General features: G+C 34.4%; 2 protein-coding genes across 2 annotated transcripts; one reads left to right on the top strand and one right to left on the bottom strand.

The window, feature by feature from the left end:
• The first annotated feature begins 137 nt into the window (after positions 1 to 137).
• LOC114326494 (U3 small nucleolar RNA-associated protein 4 homolog) lies at positions 138 to 2,414 on the top strand. Its single transcript, XM_028274888.2, has one exon. It carries the CDS (start codon positions 260 to 262, stop codon positions 2,354 to 2,356), a length of 2,097 nt encoding a protein of 698 aa, XP_028130689.2. The 5' UTR covers positions 138 to 259; the 3' UTR covers positions 2,357 to 2,414.
• A 2,012-nt stretch (positions 2,415 to 4,426) lies between these two features.
• Positions 4,427 to 8,312, bottom strand: LOC114326495 (probable cytosolic iron-sulfur protein assembly protein Ciao1). Its single transcript, XM_050643441.1, has 2 exons — positions 7,327 to 8,312; positions 4,427 to 5,027 (listed from the first exon to the last, which is right to left on the bottom strand). Exons 1-2 carry the CDS (start codon positions 7,786 to 7,788, stop codon positions 4,479 to 4,481), a joined length of 1,011 nt encoding a protein of 336 aa, XP_050499398.1. The 5' UTR covers positions 7,789 to 8,312; the 3' UTR covers positions 4,427 to 4,478.
• Between the last annotated feature and the right edge of the window lie 3,910 nt (positions 8,313 to 12,222).

Raw genomic sequence — 12,222 nt, 5'->3', positions numbered from 1 at the left:
TATAGTCTTGATTTTACTGTACATAATAGAAAAATAAATATATGCTATTAACTATTACTTTGTTTAAGAGAAAACTGTTGAATCACATAGATAATGAGCAGCTGCGGATTATCCATTTTAGAAAAAAGTCGATTGTGTGTGAACAAGAAGAAGAAAATAAAGCGTGTGCTAATTTGAGGTTAAAAAATTTCAAATAATCAAAAATGCTAAAAGATAATGTAAGGAAACTATATTTTAAGTGATACTAGAAAGAATTAGAATGGCACAGTGTAAAATCCATAATATTAGATTCTATAATCCAGAACCTCAAGGAATTAGATGTATGAAGATTCAGAATTCCACCAAAAAGCTAGCCTTATGTAGAACAGACGCAACTATAGAAATATGGAACCTACAGGAAACATGGCTTTTAGAAAGAACACTAGCCCCTAGCACAGAGAATTTTAGTGTAGAAGATATTGTGTGGTGTGATAATCGACTTTTTAGTGTAGGACTCCATGGATTGTTAATCCAGTACAATTTGTCTAAACTTTGTATAGAAAATCGATGGGCAGTTACTGGGGAGGCAGCCCATTGCTTAGATATTAATAACACTAATTCCAAAATTGCTATTGGAACAGAACAAGGGTATTTGAATATATTTAGCGTAAATAAAGATGGAGTATATTTCGAAAAATTCTTAGATAAACAAGAAGGGCGAATAATGTGTCTTAAATTTGATGCCACTGGTGACTTTATTGCAAGTGGAAGCATTGATGCCATTAGAATATGGAATGTACAGTCTGGTCATGCTATTCACAAAATGACAACAGGAAGAGTAGAAACCAACAAGCCAACTATTGTGTGGTGTATCGATATAACTGATGACTTTACAGTGATTGCTGGAGACTCAAGGGGAAAACTGTCTTTTTGGGATGGTAAAGTTGGCTCCCAAATAGAAAGTTATCAGTCCCATAAGGCCGATATTTTGTCAATTACGTTATCTAGTGACCAAAGTAAGTTATACTGTGCAGGAGTTGATCCAACCATTACCACTTATCAAAAAGTCACTATCAAGGGTGGTACACAAAAGTGGGTTAGAAGTATCCAAAGAAAAATTCATGAACACGATGTGAATTCACTTGTTTTGTTGGATAACAAACTATATTCTGGAGGAGCAGACAGCTACTTAGCATGCAGTTATCATCCTCCTAAGACTCTCCTTAAACTACCACCGTTACTTCAAAACCCTTGTGCTCACGTTGCATCATCTTCAAATTATTTATTATTAAAGTTTCCGAAGCATATCGAATTATGGAGTCTTGGAAAGAGCAAAAATGTTGATGCCAGTTTTAGGGGATTGATTGCTTTGAAAGAAGAACCAAAAAAACTGTTAGAATTGAAAAGGGTAACCAAAAATGATGATGGTGAAGAAGATAAAGAAGGAATAATTTCTTGTGCTATATCTAATAATGGAAAATGGATCGTATATAGTACTGCAAAAGGTGTGAATCTATTCCAATTTATACATGACGAAGAAACACCCAATCTTATAAAAGTAGATGACCTGGAAAATAAAGATATTCCATGTTTACTAGTAGCCTTTGCCCCAAATAATTCACAACTAATTGCATGTCAAAACACAGGAAATATTGTTATTTATAAGCTTTTAGATCAGAGAGTTTCCATATCCCAAGTGATTCCGTGTGATGAGATATTTACATGTATAACTTTTCTACTTGTTAGTTCGTGTAGTAAATATATAGTCGTAGGCGATCCTGACAGTAATATAGTAGTGTTTGCATGGAATGCAAAGAAACAAGAATGGATGCATCACTGTAAACTTCCCAAATACAGATGCCCTCCTACTGCCATGGCCATTCATCCTTCATCTACAAACTTAGTGGTGGTTTATTCGGACTGTAAATTAATAGAGTATGACATTGTTAAAAAACATTTTACATTGTTTTCAAGAGGTTTTGAAAACAGTGAGTGGAAATCGAGGCCGTACCCAATCAGAAACATTGCTTTTGATCCTAGAAGAGAAAATATTATCATGCTACAAGATGACAGTAATATAATAATCATCAATAAAGACACTACTGGAAAAAACCAGAAAGAAACTATGGAAAAGAATGAGAAAGAAACTACTGAAAACAAACCCAAAGTTCCAAAAAAATATTCTACAGATGTTATTAAAAAAAATGATAATGATGTTCCCAAAAATTTTAATATGAATTCAATTAAAAAGTACAAGCATTTGGCACATCTGGAATGGCTTCATGAAGATGAGTTGGTGGTTATCGAAGTACATCCTTTGAATATAATAACACAACTACCACCAGCGTTTGAGCAACACAAATTTGGAAAGAAATAAGTATTGTATTAAGTTTTTTATTAAATGTTTTTAATAAATTATTGTTTTAGTTTTTTAATGTTTGTATCTTATATACAAAACCCTGAATGTGAAAATTTATCATCATCATTGACTCTACAACCCATAGTGGGTCTAGGTTTGATCTGGAATCAGCTTCTATTTCTCCTTGGTTTTCCAATTCTGCACTCTTAACACTTATGCATTGTGTTCCGTCTGCTCTGGGCCTGCCTTCTCTTCTCAATCCATCTGGACTTTGCTTATAAATGTGTTTTCACAGCTCCATCTTGTTGATTTTCTCAGAACTGAATGTAACTGAAATAAACTAGGGGCTTAATCTAGCAGTTGTCACTCTAACAAATCAAGTGATTTCATCTGGTGTGAACATGTTTTTTCTTAGTGTGAATTCAAGGATTTTAAAGTTCTATTGAAGGTTGGATGTCATCATGGCCATTCTCTCATATTTTGCAACCAAGAGGTTTCCTCCATCTCTTGCATTCCATAATGAAACTGTACTTAGCAGTCTGTAACAATCCTCTCATGGTATGTGCAAAATATTCAAGTTTTTTTAATAGTTTGAACAACTTTCACTTTTATTAACTCTGCGTAGGACTTCAAATTGGTAACTTTGTCTATCCACTATAAATGCAGCATTCTATTACAATAGCGTTCAAATGACTAACTTTTTTATCGCTGATTGTGTCGATGTCCAGACCCCAGGTCTACTGTAGAGTAGCACGATAAACACAGTAGTCCAGTAGCCTTATCCTTACTTAGGTCCATCTTTATATAGGTTTCAATCAGGCCAGGAACAAATGACCATCTGCAGTGCCTTAAAGCTCGAATTTAAAAGTCTATTGAATATAATAGACCCCTGGTTCTTATTTTTGTTGAGCTCAGGCATTTGACGGATTGGAAACAGTGGCTGTCTTGAAAAGCTCTATCAATCAGAATGCCGAATATTTCATAGGAATGTGATTATTTGAAATTATGAAAAATTGGCAAAGGGTGTAGCAAGGAGATACTTTGTGGCCAAAACTATTCATAATAGCTATTATGCATTTAAATGATTAAGAGTGGGGTTCAAAATATATAACATCAATAGACAGAAACTAAACCATCTTCAAAAAGTCACTGACATTTTTGTTTGTCTACCAGACCACTTAAGAGAAGTCAGAGCAAGTAATACAGAGGGTTGATCGATAAACTATGGGGAAACAAAAATTAATTTTCTCTCCAACGAGCTAATACAAATCAAGAAATTGCCCCTAGAAGTTGCGGATAGGTATGTGTAGTTAGGCCACAAAATAAGATTAATGTAAGACAACCAGACATGTCAGCTGCTCAAAAGAGTAAGTATAGTTTGAGAAGAATTTGGGGAAATAAACATAATGTCCCAATCCATTTAAAAAGGGAAACATTTTAACCAGTGTGTTCACATACAAAGCAGAAACTTACTCTCACAAAAACAAAGCAGAAAATTAAAATGGACAGATACATGATTGAAATAAGCTTGAGAAATATACTAAGAAACAAGGAAGTCCATAGACAAACATAAGTGGATGACATTATCGAACAGGCAAAAATGAAAATGAAGACATGTCACAAGAGTGAAAGATGGTAGATGGGCAAAAAGTTGCTTGAATGGAGACCACAGGCAGACCAGCAAAGTCTTTTTGAAGAAAACAGTCTAATCCCAGCATATATGGAGTTCACTATCGCATAAACACTTGATTTTAAACTCTGTGTGTGTTATTGACTTGGAATTTGAGCTGGAAGCCAAAATAAGACTCACTAAGTTAACACAGTTATTGCAAAATTAGCAAGGTTTGTGTCCTAGTGTCTGGAGGTAACTATCTAGACCTCTTAATACAGGGCACGATCATTAGAAGATGATGCCCAGGCTGAAGAGGAACATTCTGGCTCCGAAATATCCACAAGTGGTATCAATGATTGATAATCGGTCAGGATACTGAAACAATTTTATTTTATCTTTTCTACCTCCTGTGTTTTAGTTGCTTTGTCTATTTTCTTTTTTGTTTATGCATTAGTTATTATATAAAAAAAAAACACTTTTATACCACAGTTTTTATACTTAATATTTATAAACTATCACAAAATCATATCATTCCCTAAATTCCCATATTTTAATTTCTCCGTCATCACTACAAGAGGCTAATAATCCAGGCACTACAGGATTCCAAGTAACACAATTAACATCTTGATTATGTGCATTATCAACCACACAGACTAAATTAAAATTGGGGCTATTAGGATCACATCCTTCTTCTTCTTTGAAAATTCTAATTGCATCGTCTCCAGATGCTGTAGCTATAAAGCCTGTTAAATGGCACCAATGTATATCATATATGGTTCTCTCATGATGTCCCGACAACGTACAAACACACTTCCATGCTGAGTCTCCGTCCTGTGTAGCAATTCCTTCTGGATTACCTGGGGGGTATTCTTTCCATATTTTAACTGTATTATCATCACTGCAAGAGGCCAGTCTAGTACCAGTTTTATCAAAGCTTATACTCCAAACTGTTGATTCATGACCTGCTAGGGTCCCACAGCAGACCCAATCGCCATCATTGGGATCATCTCGGAAGAGCTTGATTGTATCATCATAAGATGCTGATGCTAGTAGATCTTTTTCAGGGTGAAAAATTACCTAAAAGTAGAACAAATTTTGAATTTAGAGGTGTATTATAAACCATTGTGTCCCCGAAAATAGTGAGTTCCTTAAAGGTATAGGTAGAAGGCACCATGTAGAGCAAAAAAGTCATTTTTTTCTAAATTCAACCGTTTGGCCAAAAAACTAAAATACATTTTGTTATGCAAAATGAAATCTGACAACTATGTAAACAAAAATCTAAAAATATACAATCACAATTCAAAAATAGTTGGGGCATGGGCCTTTAGTATTTACATTAAACCCTGTATTTCTCCTGAACAAACAAACAAATTGTGTATAGGGTTATTCACTATTTGACCCCCCCTGTAAACTGCTTTATTTACAGAATTAGAAAAAAATGTAAAATACAAAAGTTATTCGATTTTTAAATTATGATTTTTTGACATATTTATTGTACTAGTGACGTCATCCATTTGGGCGTGATAACATAATTGACTATTTTTTTAAATGGGAATACGGGTCGAGTGCTAGCTCATTTGAAAGGTTATTCAATTCCCTATTCAGTAATATAAACATTAACATGATTAATTATACATGTCCAAAAAAAATTTTAAATAAATGAATTAACACAAAAAGAAGAATGTATGTAATTTATTTAATTCAAAATACACTCTACTGCTGTGAGAAAACAGAAATAAATGTTTATTGAACAAATAAACAATACTTCTCACTAAAATTCAATGTTCAAGTTGCCACCCATCTGCCTCTTGGCAGATTGAACATTGAATTTAAGCAAAAATCAATGTTTATTTGTGCAATAAACTTTTATTTCTGTTTTCTAACAGCATTAAAATGTATTTTAAATTAAATACATTACAATTCTTCTTTTTGTGTCAATTAATTTAATTTAAAATTATAAATTTTTTGGGCACCCTGTATAATTAATTAATCATGTTAATGTTTATTTTACTGAATAGGGAATTGAATAACCTTTCAAATGAGCTAGCACTTGACCCCTATTCCCATTTAAAAAAAATAGTCAATTATGTCATCACGCCCAAATGGATGACATCACTAGTACGATATATATGTCAAAAAATCATAATTTAAAAATCGAATAACTTTTGTATTTTACATTTTTTTCTAATTCTGTAAATAAAGCAGTTTACACGGGGTCAAAATATAGTGAATAACCCTGTACCTGTCTGACCTACATTTTTCTGGTGTCAATAACCATGTCACAAACAGATTTTGTACAGTGATGCCAAATTATTTAATTTAATGAAAATAAAAGTTCGCTTATATGGAGAACAATGTAATTTTTTTTGTAAACAGTTAACTTTAGAAAAAAATGTTATAGGTAGGCTTTTTATTCTACATGGTGTTTATATCAATACCTTAAAGGAACGCACTATTTTCGGGGACACCGTGTATAAAATTACAAATGAAAATAAAATATACATGAATACAATAAATAGGTAAGTACGCAGTTATTTAGACAAAAGTGTCATTTTGCATTTTAGTATTTTAGTGCTTCAAACATACCTAAGCTATTGATACATAAGTTAAAGAAATCTCTCTCATGAGGTAACTGATTTGCATGCATGAGAAGTAGGATCATATTTTTTTTTGGAACCATAATAATTAGTTTTGCGATGAGAAATTTGAAAAAGTGAATTACAACGATGCAGTGAATGGAATTGGAAGCACATACTAATCTCATAGTCAGACGGACTAGAGAGAAAAACAGAATTTGAGAACAAAACACGAAGAGCAGATAAACTATGTAGATAGAAAAAGAGGAAGTACGAAAACCAACAGATACTAAACATAGAGAGAGAGTTCAAGGAAAATGAAACATGCAGTACCAATTTATCAAACATTTAAGACAGGGGTACAAACTGAAGACTAGCCTATGCAAAAATAAGAAGGGTGAAATAATTCGTGATATGGACGAAATTAAGAGAACCTGGATGATGTTTTAAAAAACTTTTTTTTGATGCCAAAAACCTGGAAAAGGACAGCAGTAAATCGAGATGATTGGAGAAGTTTGGGCTGTAGTGCCATTGGATGGATGGATTATTCCTGGAGAAAAGTACAGAATTTTTAGAGATGCAATCCTACAAAAATCGCTGGTATACCTCTAAGGCAGCATTCATACTCGGACAATAAAAGATAAGTGATATATCTTAAACGATATAAGATACGCACAAACATACTTAAAATCTAAATAGACAATAAAAAAGGTTCACTTCATCACACTATCACAAGTGATATATCATTTGAAGTATCACAAACCTATTATTTTTTATTCAGGAATGAACTAATTATTTACCTTTTTAACGTCTTGTGAATGGGCATTTAATACAGCTGCACAGTCGTATTCGTCTTCATCTGCTACTTCCCAAACCCACACAGACTTGTCTCTGCTGCATGTAGCTAATAAATGTCCCGATTTCGACCAAGCTATACTTTTGACTTCATTCTCATGTCCTTCTAAAGTTGCATTACATTCAAACTCACCACTTTTCTTATCCCATATACAGGTTGTTGCATCGAAGCTGCCAGAGGCTAAGTAATTGCCACATGGTGACCAAGAGACTTGCCTTATTGTACGTTTGTGGCCATCTGTTAGTACCACCCTATTGGACCACTTGCCAGTCAAGTCTTTGGTCCATATTCTGATGGATTTTTCTTCACCACAGGAGGCTAGACTGTCTCCTTTAGGATGCCAGTCGAGATTCCACACTCTACCGTTATCTTTTTTTAGAGTTTGTACTAGTTCTAATTTACCCATGATGATTCTAATTTATTTCAATCTTATTTCCATATAAAAGATAAAACAGAAACAATATTTAAGGTTATATCATGTTATTTAGTTTAGAATGCGTGTGAATCCTTAGACAAGGTCTAAGTGTGAATCACTTAGACAAGGAAAGAGAGAGGACGAGTAATCCTATGACCAAAAGTGAAGCCAAACTGACACCAGAGATTTTGATCATCGACGTATCTTTGGGGTATTGTTATGCATTGAGTATTTAAAATAAAAACATGAAATGTATTTAAAATGAAGAATTTGTGTACGGTAAATGTTTTATTAAGTTTCTCATATTACGTACATATGTTTCAATACATACATATGTGTTTATTACGAATTTTAGATGATGATTTACTTTATTTTTTATGAAATTTTAACCTTCAACGAACACCCACCACTGGCAACCCATTGTTATTTTTGACGTGACCGCCATGTTTCTGGTGACAAACAAACCAAAAACCGGCTTCACTTTTGGAACATGTGTGTTAAATGAGTGTTACCCGTCCTCTCTTTTTTCCTTGTCTAAGGTGAATCAGTGTGAATGCGTGACAGTGACAGATGATAAAACTCACTCTTCTATGATAAAACTCATGACAATGACATTTTTCTGTTGACCAATTAAATATAGGCAACCAATTATACTACATATAAAACTAAAAAATATTCTCTCTATGAATCTTGAACTTGATTGAACACTATTATTTTTTTATTTTCAAAAATTTCAAAAATAAACATTTAAAATTTGGGATGGAACCTTTACCTAATGTAAAAAGGAAAGCTCTTTTTACAGAACCACTTCACAGGATCAACAATTATTGATGAGCAGACTCAGGCAGGAAACCTAGGATGACCTAAAAATCCTAGAAAATTCTCGGTAAAGAAGCATCAAACTGAAGATCGTAAAGTGGGCCATAAGTAAAGCACCTTGCTGTATTTAACTTCAGGTGAGGATGAAATATTTCTTACCATACTACAAAAAGGATTGGACAGTTTATTGCCCATCCTAACAAAGTTACCAGCTTCCTATTTACAGCTACCATAGCACTATGTTGTAATTGTTATATAGGTACCAAAGACTTTTTAACAACTGTAAGAGTGATGTAAAGATAGGACAAGACAACACTAGTTACACATGCCAATCAGTCTCATATCATTTCAGTTAAAGGCAATAGGAAAAATTCTTCATAGATATATTAAGGAAAAGCCATGGAATCATCCACTCAGTGAAAACCAGTATGCCTATCAAGAAGGAAAATCAACAAAAATAGCACTGAACGAGGCAGTTAAGAAAATTAGTCTCTCCATTAATCATCGAGAGATTGCGTTGACTGCTTTTCTGGATATAAAAGGCGCATTTAGTAATGCACTACCACTGATGCATCAGTATCAAAAGGGATATCCGCTATCTTATGCAACTGTATCAAAGTAATGCTGGAACATAGGCTGGTTCTAACTACCCTACAAGGAGAGGAGATTTTGGCCAAAACATCCCATGGGGAGGGGAGTGCTTTCTCCCATCCTGTAGTTACTTATGGTGGATGATATGATCTGGCTCCCTGATCCACAGGGGCTAGAAGTGATGGTTTATGCAGATTATGAACATTACTAGGTAATGCAATAGGTAAAAACTCTCTGTCAACTTTTTGGACATGTCGAATCTTCTTCTTCTTGATGTGCCTATCCATGACGAATGTTGGCGATCACCATGGCAATCTTCACTTTATCTGCAGCAACGTGGAAAAGCTGCACAGATGTATTGAACCAGGTTCTGAGGTTCTTTAACCAGGATGTTCTTCTTCTTCCTGGACCTCGCTTTCCAAATATTATTCCTTGCAAGATAGTTTGTAGGAAGGCATATCTGGATTCATTTAATATAATGTGTCCAAAGTATTCCAACATTCGAGATTTGATGGTGGTTAGTACTTCTCGGTTCTTTCCCATTCTTCTAAGGACCTCCTCATTTGTGACCCGATCAGTCCATGGGATTTTAAGAATTTTCCGATATAGCCACATCTCAAAGGCTTCCAATTTTCGGCACATATCTTCTTTTTTTTTTTTTTTAATAATATTTATTTCGAAAATTGTACATACAATATATACATAGACACATACATATACGCAGAGCTAAATATTCGTCAACATAAAAAAACTAAATTACAATTACAGAAATCCTGTTTTACTCTATGTTTTGAATTTTTTTTGTGTCACTTTTGGGTGATTATTTTTTACAGTACTGCAAAATTCCCCCCACTTAGAAAATCCTTGTGACGGTTAAAATCGAAACGACTTATTCCTACACCACTAGGCCAAAAAGATGGATCATATAAAATATCTTTTTTCTTGAGAGATGCTGTTACGACAAACGCTTTTAATCGATTTTCATCCGATGGTAATTCCTTCACTTGTACTATTTCGTTTTCAAACTCCACGTTATTTTTAATATACTTTTTAATCACCTCTTCAGTTGCGGCCCTTTTTACTCTATTTATGTAGAGCCATACTTTACGCTCCCCTCCTGAGAACTCCAATTCTTTATCATTGAAACTATTCCCCGTACCTATGGTTTTTCTTTGTCGTTTTCTTCTAACCACTGTTTGAAATTCTTCTCTAGTGTCTTCACGTTCTTCTGCGGATGTATCTTCGCTAACATTTTCCTTTTGTTCGCTATTTACCTTTTTTTGAGGTTCCTTCTTACCTTGTTCATGTTCCATTGGTAAAACGTTTGGTTTTCTTATATTTGATTGTACACTTCTTGGAGGCACTTGTCTGATAAAAGTTGGTACACTGCTGATAGGTGTAGTAGCCACTTCCGCGAAAGTTTGTTTACATTTGAGATTAGCATTTTCATGTCGTTATTTAGGGCTAAAATTTTATTTTTATCCTTTACTTCATCGACCAGTTCCCTTAAATACTTGTTTTCAACTGCTAACACTAATTGTTTATCGTTTTTGTCGTCCGGTTTTTTCACCACTTGACAACATGTTATTTTAGTTTCATCCAAAAACTTGATTTCTGGACACCTTTTTGCGCAACTTTGGTGATAAATCGATAAACAATTTATACACACACATACTGAGGACTTTTTTGTATTACAACATTTCATATTGCCACTATTATTATTATTTTTATCACCATCTTCCGACACACAATCATCGTCGGGCGCCATGTTCCAAATTTTTTTTTCCTTCGTTCAAGGTCCATGATTCAACACCATAAAAAAGGACAGAGAAGACGTAGCATCTCAGCATTTTTACTTTTATACCAAGAGAAAGGTTGTGGCTCTTGAAAAAGGCCCATACGGTTGAAGATTGATCTAGCTTTTCCGATGCGCGCTCTTATCCCTTGGTTGTTGGTCCATTCTTCATTTATTATGGTTCCGAAGTAGTTGTAGTGCCTCACTCTTTCTACGGGGGTTTGGTTGATATAGTTGACCTTCTGTTATCTTTTTCCCGCTGACGATTATAAGATTTGTTTTCTTTACGTTTATATTGAGTCCATACTGTTGACTGTAGTACGTGATTTTGTTCATGAGGACTTGTAGGTCTTCTAGATTGTCCGCACATACTATGGTGTCATCTGCATACCTGACGGTATTTAGCCGGTACCCGTTTAGTACAATACCTTTTTCAGTTTCGTGCAAAGCTTCAATAAATATTCTTTCAGAGTAAAGAGTAAAGATTGAAAATTAGGGGGGACAAAATGCAGCCTTGCCTCACTCCACGCATGATTTACACATATTCGGTGTGTTCACCGTCAACTCTCGAGGTTTGCAGTCTGATTCCAGTAGGTTTCTGATTATTTTCAAATCTTGGTTGTTAATTCCTGTTCCTGTTTATTTTAGTATTTGCACCATCTTGGCGTGTTGTACTCATCAAACGCCTTCTCGTAATCAACCAGACATGCGTATATGTCGCAATTGACGTCTCTGCATCTCTGGAATAAGACTTGTATTGAAAACAAAGCCTTTCTCGTACCAACAGCATTTATGAACCCGAACTGGTAGGGCTAAATTTGACTTTCACATAGCTCGTAAATTCTCGTATGGATTACCTTTAGGAACAATTTTAGGAGATGACTCATCAGGCTTATCGTACGGTAGTCTTCGCATTTTTTGGCTCCTGTTTTTTTTGGAAGTGCAATAAACTCAGACTTCAGGCATTCTGTTGGCATTTCTCCAGAGTTGTATATGTTGTTGAATATCTTTGTGATTATTGCTATTGATTCGTTGTCCATCAGTTTGAGTAGTTCTGCTTGTATATTATCGGGACCTGCTGCTTTGACATCCTTTAGCTATGTTATGACAGAATAAACTTCCTGCTGTAATATTCTTGGTCCATCATTTATCTCTTCTTCTAACTTAAAGGTGTTATCTCTGGTCTTCAAATAGTTTTTCTAGATATACTTTCCACGTTC

This window comes from Diabrotica virgifera, chromosome 2 (genome assembly GCF_917563875.1).
Source record: "Diabrotica virgifera virgifera chromosome 2, PGI_DIABVI_V3a".
Taxonomy (NCBI): Eukaryota; Metazoa; Arthropoda; class Insecta; order Coleoptera; family Chrysomelidae; genus Diabrotica; species Diabrotica virgifera.
The sequence above is the reverse complement of the archived record's forward strand: the minus strand, read 5'-3'. Positions and strand labels throughout refer to the sequence as shown.